The 13,896-nt window shown below is 38.0% G+C and overlaps 1 protein-coding gene and 1 non-coding gene across 4 annotated transcripts in view; one reads left to right on the forward strand and one right to left on the reverse strand.

Moving 5' to 3' along the window:
• The window catches only part of IHO1 (interactor of HORMAD1 1), a 46,318-nt gene that overhangs the window by 18,240 nt on the left and 14,182 nt on the right, over positions 1–13,896 (reverse strand). For all 3 annotated transcript variants that reach the window (XR_008297151.1, XR_008297152.1, XM_027038707.2), the window contains exons 6-7: positions 2,912–2,960; positions 2,635–2,722 (exon numbers count right to left, since the gene is read on the reverse strand). Coding sequence is in view for 1 of the 3 variants with exons in the window: in XM_027038707.2 (XP_026894508.1) it covers positions 2,635–2,722; positions 2,912–2,960 (137 nt within the window). In the remaining 2 variants the exon portion in view is untranslated. The remainder of the gene's footprint in view (positions 1–2,634; positions 2,723–2,911; positions 2,961–13,896) is intronic.
• On the forward strand, positions 13,037–13,140 carry LOC113593611 (U6 spliceosomal RNA). Its single transcript, XR_003413891.1, has one exon. It is a non-coding gene; the product is annotated as a U6 spliceosomal RNA (small nuclear RNA).

The following is a 13,896-nucleotide window of genomic DNA, read 5'->3' on the forward strand; positions in this document are numbered from 1 at the left end:
TCTGGACAATAACTGTTTTCTTAGAAAATGACTTTTTTATTCATTTCTATTTTAGTGTTCTGACAAGGGCTCTACTGACATCAGATGAGATTCTGATGCTTTTGCACTGATGGCCAGTAGTTTTCCTTTTACACACTCCATAGTTTTGCTTTCCCTGCTGTGCCAGTGAAAGCCTGATGAAAGTCTGGGAGCCTCCATCTATAAGAAGAGATTCCTCAGTCTCTCATTTTGGGGGGGGGATACCCTTCCCAATTTTCACTGACTGGTCACACTCCTCCACATGATGTGTCCTGGAGTAAACTATGTACACACGAGCAGTACCTTACTGTTATTATTTAACAATGAATAGATATTTCCATTTCAACATAGTTCACAAAGATAGACCTCATTCTTCTTAATGATTATATGTGCTTTGCTTAAGAAGACACTGCTGCACTCCAAAATTATAAAAATGTTGCCCATGCTTTCTTATAGTTGTTTTTTTTTTTTTAATTTGAGAGAGAGAGAGCGTGCATGTGCTTGAGGTGGAGAGAAGGGCAGAGGGAGAGAGAACCATAAGCAGACTCCATGCTCAGCACAGAGGCCGACACAGGTGTCTATCCCACAACCCTGGGATCATGACCTGAGCCGAAAACAAGAGTTGGACACTCAACCAACTGAGCCACCCAGGAGCTCCTCTTATAGCTCTTTTTATGACTTAATAATTACACTTAATATATTGATTCATATGGAATTTATTTTTATGTAGAGTTATCTATTTTCCAAAAGAGACATTTTCTGATTTTCAGTACAGCCCCTCATTTTTATTTTCCTAATGATCGTATTTTTCAATAGAACCGATACCTATTAGATTGTACCGCTCTCTACTAAGGCTAACTAAACCTAAACTAAAGTAGGATGTGAATGGCCTTGGCAATTCATTCTATTACTCTGGTTCTTGGTCCTCAGCTAAAGAACAAGAGGAGTTAGATTAGATGCCTTTGAGTGATCCTTCTGGTTGAACAGGCAGACTGTGACTAGGGAAAGATTTCATGACCTCATTCTGTGAAGGCGCCAATTACATTATAGCACAAGAGAGTACTTTCACACAACATCTTTTCTCTTTCCCTTTCCCTTACAAGCCACAGTCAGTGCATACTGAGGGCTGCAGAATGTATTGACTGGCAAATTCAGGGCTTCAGGTCAGCTGGACTGGGGCAGACCAGATGATGATAGAGGATTTGTCTGGTTCCTCTTTCAATGACTAACTTCTTGATCCTCATCACTACCTACCAAGAAAGGGAATGACTCTGGACAGACTACTTGTGCTCATTTTCAAGAATGATCTGGCTTTCTAATTAATATGATGCTATACTGTCTGTTACTGTTTTCCCTATCAATGTGGCTCCTTCTCCTAAATCTTACCCTCTAAAAAGGAACCATCAGGGGTGAAGGATTGGGACCCCTATGCCTACTATAAGCCAAACCCAGTTCTAGTCCTCACTCTGCCTTGACCTTGTATTGGGACTTAAGCACTTCCATTTCCCGTACTGGACTAAGAATGTCACATTTTTGCTGCAAAACCCTCCTTTTGCATTTCACCTAGTTTTAAATGTAGAAAGCGAGAAGAGTACTCTCCTTGGACACTTCCAAATGAGTTATTCTATCATGTTACACAAAGGAAGCATTCCTGATTTGCTTCTGCTCTTTGTCTTGTTACTTCTTGTGAGGATAATAGTCCCAGGCTTCCAGAACTGATTTCCAAACAGATGCACAGTTGCCCTGTGTGGGGGATACCCAGGTTGGAAGCCAGCAGACAGTACAGTGCTTTTTTTACAGACAGATGGAGATTAATTTCTAAGCCACACAAAGGCATTAATTTTTGTAAATCATGAGCAATCCATCCCAAAGCATTTAAATAAGTTGACTTCAATTTGTTTAAAATAAAAAATAAACACACAGAGAAATGCAAACAAGTGCAGATGCAGTCATCATCTTGCCATTTAACTGAGAAGCTGTTGGTTCTACAGAGGTGTCCACCTAAGGAGAGCTGTGTTATGGCTCTCTTCTGTTTAGTAAGAGCCAGGACCATGGTTTTATCTAAACATAAATCACTACTTGGCAGAGCATGGGACTTTACAAACCACTAACTATAACTGAAATGGAGAAAGATGCTGTGATTCACTACGGAATAGCTCTCACTGAAACCAAGACAGAAAGAAGAAGAGGCGGTGACTGGAGTATTTCTAACTCCAAAGTGAGCAGAGTCTTTATTTCTAAGTCCTAAGGGAACAATGTCTTTACAGACAGCATAACCAGCAATTCATTTGGGACTCAGGGATGCTGCTGATTCACTTCAGGCAGTGAGATGAGAAATCTGGCAGAGCTAGCCTACCCAGAGGCAGTGGGGTTACTGGGTGGAGGATTAGTGGTTCACAGAGGGCATCTAAGGACCAGGAACATCCCCATACATAGGGGTTCCTACTATCCAGTTCAGCGTGCTCCACATCTCTTCAAGACTAACCTTATGTACCCATCCTCTCATCTGAAATACTGTGAAACCTCACCACTGGCAGAAACATGGCTAGGGTCAGAAAGTTCAGTTCTCTGCTCACTAGTGCCCTCTGCTGATAACCTCAAACACGAGATACTCACATGTCTTGGCCACAGTCTCCAAACAATCTAAAATAGATTGACTTCTTGAACTGAGATGTTCCTCAGACTTTTCCACAGATGCCTGCAACTAAGAAACCCGAAATTAAGAAAAAATTCAGACTGTTGCCTTATTTTACTAACTTGGAGTATTGTCATTTAATGATAAAAAAAGAGTTAAAATCTTGCTATTCTATTTGAATTAAGGTCAATGCAATGTAATTATTAAACTTCTTAAAACGTAAAATGTTCTAATTTCTTGACATGTAGCTATACTTACCTTGTGAATGCTTTCTCTAATATGGGAAATGAAGTTGTATAGAGTCTCACTAGAATGAGCAAAAAAAAAAAGAAAATGAATCTTTGTGAAATACTGAAAATGTACCAGAATCAATTCCATGAACATGGCAGGCTGTAAAACAGTGTTTAGTTAGAGCTGGGAGACTCAACCCTGAAAAACCTTAGTGTCCAGCTATAAAAAAATTAGAACATAGACTTTTCATGACCATTGCCAAAGCAAACCACTTTTTTCTTTTTAAAATCTACTCTAGGGGCACCTGGGTTGCTCAGTTGGTTAAGCATCTGAATCCTGATATGGGATCAGGTCATGATCTCTCAGTTGTGAGACTGAGTCCCACATCGAGTCCCACATCAAGTCCCACGTCAAGCCCGGTGCCAGGCTCCGAGCTGATCATGGAGCCTACTTGGGATTCTCTCTCCCTCTCTCTCTGCCCCTCCCCCCTCATTCTCTCTCTCTCTCTCTCTCTCTCTCTCTCAATAAATAAATGAACATTTAAATCTGCCAGATACCAAAAAAAGAAGAAGAAGAAAATAAAATTTACTCTATATGTATCTTTAAACAGGTTAAATATTAGGGGCACCTGGGTGGCTCAGTAGGTTAAGCATCCAACTCTTGGTTTTTAGCTCAGGTCATGATCTCAGTTTTGTAGATTCAAGACCCACATTGGGTTCTGTGCTCTACCCCTCCCCTACTCACACTGTCTCTGTCTCCCTCAAAATACATAAAACTTAAAAAAAAATTTTTTTTGCTAATTTTTATTTTTAGCAACTCAAGTAATTACTACAGTAAAACAGGCCAGCTTTTATTTTTATAGCAACAATGGCTTCAGAAGATAGTGATTTCTTTCTGGTAGTACAAAATTCCTGGATATATCTTAGTCTAAAGACTATTATTTTGACTGTAAGAATGGGTAGAGACAATTCTGGGAGCAATAGTAATTTCTAATGAAAAAGAAACTATTAAAATTATTCCTCAAATGAATATCCCACTTTTGAAAAGATTCATACATGGATTATCATGAAAAATTTTACAGATTTTGTTTCTCTAATCTACACAATATAAACGCAAACATCAATTTTTAAATCCAAATAGAACTACTATTCGTACCAAGTCTTTTGGATACTCAACCTACTGAGTCAGCCAGGTGCCCCTAACATTTTCCTTTTAAAGTCAGTCTAATTGTTCTCTAAAATTTTCATTTTATTTTATTTACTTTTTTTTTTTTTTTTTTTGAGAGAGAGAGCATGAAAGCAGGGGAGAGGGGCAGAGACAGAGTGAGAGAGAATCCTAAGCAGGCTCCATGCCCAGCACAAAGTCCGACACAGGGCTCCTTCCCACAATGCTAGGATCATGACCTGAGCAGAAATCAAGAGTTGGACACTTAATCAACTGAGTCACCCAGGCCCCCTCACCCCCTGCATCAAATCTCTTAAAAGCAACATATAAAGTGATATGGCAATAGGAGCAATGCTTTAGAAATTTTGAAGAAAAATAATGAACCAATCTAGAATTCTAATTTGCAATCAAGTGTGAGGGGAAAGTAAAGAATTTCAGATATGCAAGGTCTCAAAAAATTACTTAGGTGCCATGCATCTGTTGTCAGGAAGTTTCTGGAATATATGCTCCACCAAATCCAAGGAGTAAACTAAGAAAGAAAAGGATCCAAGTAGCAGAGAATCCAACATTGGAGAGAAGAGGTAGGAATGCCTAGGACAATGGTGAAGGGAAGATTCAGAATGACAGCTGCACTGCAGAGCAAGTTCAGATAAGAATTAGGAAGAATGACTCTGAGAAGAAAATGACACTGAAAGAATTTCTGATGTGTTTGAATATAAAACAAAGAGCTTTTTAAATTTAATTTTATTTTTTATTAAAAAAATTTTTAATGTTTATTTATTTTTGAGAGAGAGAGACAGAGACAGAGCATGAGTGGGAAAGGGCAGAGAAAGAGGAGACACAGAATCTGAAGCAGGCTCCACACAGCTCGACGTGGGGCTTGAACTCACGGACCATGAGATCATGACCTGAGCCAAAGTTGGACACTTAACCAACTGAGCCACCCAGGCACCCCAAACAAGGAGCTTTTTAACTAAAAGTTCTGTGTAGAATTTGGGGAAAGACAGATTCCTACATAGAAAACTCAGCAAAAAAGAAAACAAGACAATTTTTAACATTAGGAAAATATAATCATAATATATATAATTTTTCTAGGCTATCCAGATAAGGATTTAAAGATTGAGAAGTGATTTAACTGAGGGGCACCCGGGTGGCTCAGTTGGTTAAGTGTCTAACTTCAGCTCAGGTCATGATCTCACGGTCTGTGAGTTCGAGCCCCGCGTCGGGCTCTGTGCTGACAGCCTAGAGCCTGTTTCTGATTCTGTGTCTCCCTCTTTCTCTGCCCCTCCCCTGCTCACACTCTGTCTCTCTGTCTCAAAAATAAATAAACATTAACAAAATTTTTTTAAAAAAGAAAAGTAATTTAACTGAAAATGTCCATACAACTATATCGGGATGATGGAAGAGGAGAAGTTTACGATGGAGGAGGCAGAGAAGCAACTTTTTATTCCAGGGTAGCGAGTCATTCTCTGAAGCTGAAAAATCAATAAATGATAATATAAGTTATCTAACATATGCCATAAGATATATGGAGGTTAAGTACTGTCATAGCTAAAAAGGTTGCAATTTGGTTGCAAAAAGGAAAAGGGAATTAGAAGTGGAGAAAGAGGGGTGCCTGGGTGGCTCACATCTGACTCTTGATTTGGGCTCAGGTCATGATCTCATAAGTTCGTGGGTTTGAGCTCCATGTTGGGCTCTGCACTCTCAGTGGGGAGCCTGATTGGGATTTTCTCTCTCCCTTTCTCTCTACCTCTTCCCTGCTCCCTGCTCATTCTCTCTCTCTCAAAACAAATAAATAAACTTAAAAAAAAAAAAAGAAATGGATAAAGATAGGCCTGGTGTTTTTCATTATAATCCTAATTATATTTTTAAAAAACTATGTACATGTAATAACTTGATTGAAAAAATACATAAAATTTTAAAGATGTCTAAAGTCTAATAATGCTACCAAAATGCTGCCCATAAAAGCCTCTATTAAATATAATATGTAACGACCTCACTCCTTATTAGTACAATTGGAAACCAATGTTCCCAACATGAAACTATATTATACAAATTAAATACTGTTTGTATATAATTTTATATTGAAATGTTTTATATATATCTGACAGCTCCCATTACCTTAACTGTTTTTTAATCCTTGATTACACCTTGTCTGAATTGAAATGTCAAGTTCTGATTTATCCAAAGTCCTTAAAAGATGCTTAGTAAAGAGAGTAAAAACATTGAGTTCTTGATAATTGAAACTTTCATTAAAAGCTACTGTTCATTTGGAAGCAATTATTATTCTTTACCAAAATAAAATAAAAAAGAATGCTCAAAAATAGAGATTTCCCATCTGCCCCAATATTATGTATAAGTTCATGGAAGTCAACTGTGACCTAATCTTTTCTCTAGAAAAAGTCAATTAGGAAATTCTGTTCATCTGAGCTAAAACGCACACGCACACGCACACACACACACGCACGCGCACGCACACACACACACACACACACACACACAACCTATTTTTAAGAATGGAAGGAAGTTCTTTACTGCCCTATGTTGAATTATTTTGCTTTGAAAATCCACTCATTTATTCAACAACTATTTATTGAGCCCTCTTTTATGACAGGTCTTTGGTTATAAGTTTTAGTGATGTGGAGTGAAACTCAACTCCCTACCTTCAAGGAGCTTACCTAGCTAATGTTTTTAATGCAGTTTCAAAATCCATTCAGATTGAATGATCTTTATTTAAAAAAATGATCGAAGCTTATTGAATCAAATATGCTTATTGAGATGTTCAATAACAATGTATTTAAGTAAATTATAGTACATGCAGAGCTGACAGCAACCTCGCATGAAGACATAGCTGTATCAATTGCTTACAGTCAGCATTTGTTCTGAATGGTGAGTGTTCAAGCTGTATTTTTTAAATGTTTATTATTTTTGAGAGAAAGACCTTGAAGGGGGAGGGGCAGAGACAGAGGGGGACAGAGGATCCAAACTGGGCTCTGCAGTGACAGCAGTGAGCCCGATGGGGACTCAAACCCATAAACTGCATGGGGGACTCAAACTCATGAACTGAGAGATTATGACCTGAGCAAAGTCAGACACTCAACTGACTGAGCCATACTGACTGAATAATACTATATTCTTACAATAAAGTAAGCTAAAGAAAAGAAAATGTTAAGAAAACCATAAGAAAAAATATTTACAATACTGTAATATAAAAATTTGCATATAAGCAGATCTGCACAGTTCACACCTGTGTTGTCCAAAGGTCAACTGTATTTGTCCTTCTGTGTCTGACTTATTTAACATAACATCCTTCAGGTTCATCCATATTGTCACAAGTGACAGAACTTCTTTCTTTTTTAAGGCTGAAGACTATTCCATTATATGTATATACCACTTTTTCTTTATCTGTTCATTCACTGATTGACATTTAGGTTACTCCCATCTCTTGCATATTGTAAATAATGCTGAAATGAATATGGCAGTGCAGATATCTCTTTGAGATACTGATATAATTCCTTTGGACATATACTTAGAAATGGGGTTGCACCAATTTACATTCCCACCATCAATATATAAGGATTCCCTTTTCTCCACATCCTTGCCAACACTTATAAACAAACAAACAAACAAATATTTTATAATAGTCATCCTGATTGATGTAAGATGATATTTCATTGTGGTTTTGATTTGCAATTCCCTGGTGACTAGTGATGTTGAGCACCTTTTCATACACCTGTTGGCCATTGTATGTCTTCTTTACATATGTGTATATTCAGTTCCTTTGGCCATCTTTTAACTGGGCTATTTGTTTTTACACTATTGAACTGTAGGAGTTCCTTATATATTTATTAACAGTTTATCAGATATATGGTTTACAAATATTTTCTACCATTCCATAGGCTGCCTTTTCATTTTGCTGATTATTTCCTTTGCTGCATAGAAATGTTTTAGTTTGATGTAATCCCACTTGTCTATTTTGGGTTTTGATGATTGTGCTTCTGGTATCATATTCAACAAATCATTCAGAAAGCTAATGTCAAGAAGCTTTTTACCTATGTTTTTCTTCTAGGATTTCTACAGCCTCAAGTCTTATGTTTAAGTCTTTAATCCATTTTGAGTTGATTTTTATGCATGGTATAGGATAAAAGTCCTTTTTCATTTTTTTGCATATGGATCCAGTTTTTCCAACACCATTTGTTGAAAAGATTAATATTTCCCCATCATGTATTCTTGGCACTCTCTCATGCTGTATTAAATATTTAAAACATAACCTTTGAAAGGTCTATATTATAGAATACAGTGAAATCATTAGAAATGATTTTGTAGATGAAACAGAAACATAATCATTAAAGATTACTGAATTTAAAAAGCAGATTGAAAAACAGTCCATAGGAAATGATACCATTTTTTATTTTTTTAAATACATAAAAATAGAGCAGAGTTATATAAAACGTTGTTAATGGTGGTTCACAGAGTAAGCTGATTCAAAAGGCACGATTGAGAATCTGACAGATGGCAAGATCTCTGCCCAAAATTCCCACTCAGCTTAGATGTGCTCCTTTGGATAGAGTCTTTCCTGACTCTCCCAGTCAGAGGTGGGAGCCAATCCTCATGCCTTCAAAGCATTTGGATGCAGGCTCTACTACACCATTTACAACTTTGTATTTAGAGTAGGAAGTCCAGAGTCTTCATTTTAGGCTGGTTTGTATCTGACTCTATTTTCTGTTTAAGTAGTTCCTCAGGTTAGGGATCCTGGGGAGAAGAGCCTCTTTTTTCCTCTAGAGGTTGAAGTGCCAGGGACTTGCTTTCTTAGCCTAGGTTCTTTTCTCACATATAACTTGCAGACCAGGAGTCAGGAGAAAAAGACCGTGAGTTCTCTCTCTAGTGGCTGTGGCTCCAGTAGAAGGAAGATAGAGCTCCAGAGTAATGGTAAAAGTGTACAGGATGACATTGGCTACTACACTGGACAGGAGTGGGCAGCAGAATCTGTACTGGCACAGCAGTTCATCTTTTCATTCTCTTAACAGTGATTGTTGCAGAGCAAGCATTTTAAATTTTGCTTAAAAACAAACAAACAGAGGGGCATCTGGGTGGCTCAGTGGGTTGAGCACCTGACTTCGGCTCAGGTCATGATCTCACGGTTTGTGAATTCAAGGTTCTGTGCTGACAGCTCAGAGCCTGGAGCCTGCTTCGGATTCTGTGTCTCCCTTTCTCTCTGCCCTTCCCCCACTCCTGCTCGCTCACTCTCTCTCTCTCTCTCTCTCTCTCTCTGCCTCTCAAATAAATGTTAAAAAATTAAAACAACAACAACAACAACAACAAACAAACAGAGGCGCTTGGGTGGCTCAGTCAGTTGAGTGTCCGACTCTTGATTTCTGCTCAGATCATGGTCTCGTGGTTCATGGGATCAAGCGTCGCATCAGGCTCCACACTGACAGTGTGAAGCCTACTTGGGATTCTTTCTCTCCCTTTCTCTCTCTGCCCCTCCCCTGCTCACATACACATATTCTCTCAAAGTAAAATAAATAAACATTTAAAAAACAAACAAACAAAACCCCAGGAAACTCAAAGCCAGAACTTTCATACTTTGAATTCAGGTTTCCTTCCCCAATCTACCTGCTACCATTTACTTTTCATAGTCCTCAAACGCCACATGAACTGTATTTAGGGCTTTTAGGTGCATTCAGTGGGAGAGATGGGATGGAGTATGCTTACTTTGTCATACCCAGAACCACATTCAATATTCTCTTATTCAAATATTCAAATATTCTCTTAAAAAATTCCTTTTCCATTGAAATGAACTTATTTCTATTGCTTACAAACAATAACTCTGGTCTAATTGTATAATTTATCCAACAAATGCCTGTTTTCCTAACCAGACTAACAACTTCAAAGACAACTTTGTAGTACTGGGCCCAGCACAGTGTTTATTTAATGAATGAATGAAAGAATCTCACTATGGTAATCAACAATTATTGAAAGAACATGGTTATTTTTATAATCTATTTGTCATTCTTAGGTGATTCATTAGTTATGAGACTAATCTGTTTTCTCAAATATTACAGGCAAAAAACAATAATCCGGGTAATGGCCATCCACTGGTGTACCCAGAGTCCTCCTTTAATGGGGAACTGATTCTTTATGCATCCAAAAAGTGGTTCTGGTGAGGATTTCCAGTCACACCTCCCTCCTTTCACCCCTATGACCTAAGCAAGCCTACCAGAAGCCTCCACTAGGATTTTTCAAATTCAAACAATGGAAAAAGAATCCCATTCTTTGTGTTGGTAGGAAGCTGGTCTTTAACAGGAAAGAACAAAGAATAGATGGACAGAGAAGCACAGAAAAGAGATTCTGATTTGATTTCATTTCCTGTCCTTCCCAGATTGGTTAAAAGAGTTAATATATCCTCTGTTTTGTCAAAGCTAGTTTGAGGTGAGTTTTTATTTGTCACCAAAAGAGTCGTAACAAACGCAATCTGAAAGCTTATGCTTCTTTTGAGATTTCTTACCCTCCATAAGCCCTTTCTATAAGTTTGGGAAAATATGTATTTTCAAAACACAATATGTAAATCCATGTCATATAAGTTTGTAGCATCTCTTATGTTTGAATCCTGCACCGTGTCTTATCACTTTCCTGTTTCCATATTTACAGCGGTATGCTTTCTTTCTCTCATTTAAAAATTTCTCAATCCTTTTCACCACATTTTTTTTAAGTAGGCTCCACACCCAACATAGGGTTTGAACTCATGACCTTGACATCAAGAGTTGCATGTTCTACTGACTAAGTCAGCCAGGTACCCCATTCTTACCACATTTCTGACAAGCACTTATTGACAAAAAAAATCTAAAATCTAGAATCTTGGGTCTTATTTTTGCCAGAATTTATTAAAATTATGATTTTTGTTGCCTACATAATAGTCAATATCTTAAGCTTGATTTTTTTCATGGAGATTCTTCAGAGTCCTCATAATTTGTTCTCTCTGTATAAATGTTATATATATTTTTGCTATCTTGTAAATAATTGTTAACAGAAACTCATTTCACTACAAAAAAAAAAAGGAAATGATATAGGGAGAGTGAGCAAGGAAGGAAGAAAATATCTAAATAAACTTCACATTTCAAAAAACCTTTTTTAGCTGCAGAAATCTTTTTTTTTTTAAGTAATCTCTGTTGGGGAACCTGGGTGTCTCAGTTGGTTACGTGTCTGACTTCAGCTCAGGTCATGATCTCACGGTTCATGGGTTTGAGCCCCATGTCAGTCTCTGTGCTGACAGCTCAGCGCCTGGAGCCTGCTTCAGATTCTGTGTCTCCCTCTCTCTCTGCCCCTCCCCAGCTTGGATGCTGTCTGTTTGTCTCTCTTTCCAAAAATAAACAAACATTTAAAAAAGTAATAAATAAAAAAAAAAATCTCTGGGCCCAACATGGGGCTCAAACTCACAACCCCAGGATGAAGGGTCACATGCTCTACCAAATGAGTTGGCCAGCCTGCCCCTGCTGCAGAAATCTTAATCAAATAAGATATAATCCCATGCCCAGAGGGAAAAAAATTAACACTGATCTATTTGAAGAAGAAAGTGAGTATAGCTTCTCATCTGCAGTACCCTACCATAGCCAAAAGGGTCCTCTGAGAAACTGGTAGGGCCCTAGAGCCTGAATTCCTAGGGGAAAGAAGTCTCTCAATGTCTGGAAAATGTTTATTTACCAATAGAATCAAACACTCCAAATAGAGCATTTTGCTTTTCTCACTAAAGGAAGATAGGTATTCAAGAGAAAGGATACTTAGTCTAAGAATTCTTTAAGAGGGGCTCCTGGGTGGCTTGATCTGTTAAGCATCTGACTTTGGCTTAGGTCATGATCTCAGGGTTCATGGGTTTGAGCCCTGCACTGGGCTCTGTGCTGACAGCTCAGAGCCTAGAGTCTGCTTCAGATTCTGTCTCCCTCTCTCTGCCCCTCCCCCACTCATGTTATCTCTCAAAAAAAAAAAGTTTAAAAAATTAAAAACAAAAGAACTTTTAAAGAAATTCTGGCTCTTTCAACATAAAAATACTAGTGGTGACACTAAGTGATACATCTTCACTGTCACAGAAATAATAAAGTATATCTGTGCTTGAAAGTTAGGATTTCATGATATGTAAAGATGTTGCCCTGATAACTTAGTACCCAAAAATGAACAAGTTAATATCCTCAGTGACTTCAACTTATTTATTTACAAATTAATATAGCAGCCCTAATTTATCTCATGTATTTGCTAAGGTAAATGAGTAAATATAAAACTAACAAATAAGGGGTGCCTGAGTAGCTCAGTCGGTTAAGCATCTGACTTCAGCTCAGGTCATCTCACAGTTTGTGGGTTTGAGCTCTGCATGGGACTCTGCACTGACAGCTCAGAGCCTGCAGCCTGCTTCAGATTCTGTGTCTCCCTCTCTTTCTTCCCCTCCCCTGCTCCTGCCCTGTCTCTCTGTCTCTCTCTCAAAAATAAATAAACATTAAAAAAAAAAAAACTTAAGTTAAGACTATATGTAAAATTTAGGGTCTATCTTAAAAAATACCAACATGTTGTGGCACCTGGCTGGCTCAGTTGGTGGAGCATGTGACTCAATCTCAGGGTTGTGGGTTACAGCCCCATGTTGGGTATAGAGATTACTTAAAAATAAAATCTTTTAAAAAATACCAACATTTCAGAGTGCCTGGGTGGCTTGATCGGTTAAGCATCTGACTTTGGCTCAGGTCATGATCTCACGGTCCGTGAGTTTGAGCCCCGCATCAGGCTTTGTGCTGACAGCTCAGAGCCTGGAGCCTGTTTCCGATTCTGTGTCTCCCTCTCTCTCTGCCCTCCCCTGTTCATGCTCTGTCTCTCTCTGCCTCAAAAATAAATAAACGTTAAAAAAAAAATTAAAAAAAAAATAATAAAAATAAAAAATACCAACATTTCAAAGTGAGAAAATCAGCCTGAATAGCCTGCAACAGCTTTTTAAAGAATTCATGGGCTGTGCTCACTTCAGCAGTACATATACTAAAATTGAAATGATACAGAGATTAGCATGGTCCCTGAACAAGGAGGACAGGCAAATTCGTGAAGCATTCCATATTAAAAAAAAAAAAAAAGAAAGAAAGAAAAAGGAGAAAAAAATTCATGTGCTACATTCTTGACCCTGAAACAACTTTTTTTTTAATTTAATTTATTTTTTAAATTTATACCCAAGTTAGCTAGTTAGCATATAGTGCAACAACGATTTCAGGAGTAGATTCCTTAATGGCCCTTACCCATTTAGCCCATCCCCTCTCCCACAACCCCTCCAGTAACCCTCTGTTTGTTCTCCATATTCAAGAGTCTCTTATGCTTTGTCCCCCTCCCTGTTTTTATATTATTTTTGTTTCCCTTCCCTTATGTTCATCTGTTTTGTATCTTAAAGTCCTCATATGAGTGAAGTCATATATTTATCTTTCTCTGACTAATTTCACTTAGCATAATACCCTCCAGTTCCATCCACATAGTTGTAAATGGCAAGATTTCATTCTTTTTGATTGCCAAGTAATACCCTATTTTGTGTGTGTGTGTGTGTGTGTGTGTGTGTGTGTGTGTGTACATCTTCTTTATCCATTCATCCATCGATGGATATTTGGGCTCTTTCCATATTTTGGCTATTGTCGATAGTGCTGCTATAAACATTGGGGTGCATGTGTCCCTTCGAAACAGCATACCTGTATCCCTTGGATAAATACCTAGTAGTGCAATTGCTGGGTCGTAGAGTAGTTCTAGTTTTAATTTTTTGAGGAACCTCCATACTGTTTTCCAGAGTAGCTGCACCGGTTTGCATTCCCACCAGCAGTGCAAAAGAGATTCTCTTT

This window comes from Acinonyx jubatus, chromosome A2, assembly GCF_027475565.1.
Source record: "Acinonyx jubatus isolate Ajub_Pintada_27869175 chromosome A2, VMU_Ajub_asm_v1.0, whole genome shotgun sequence".
Lineage (NCBI taxonomy): Eukaryota > Metazoa > Chordata > Mammalia > Carnivora > Felidae > Acinonyx > Acinonyx jubatus.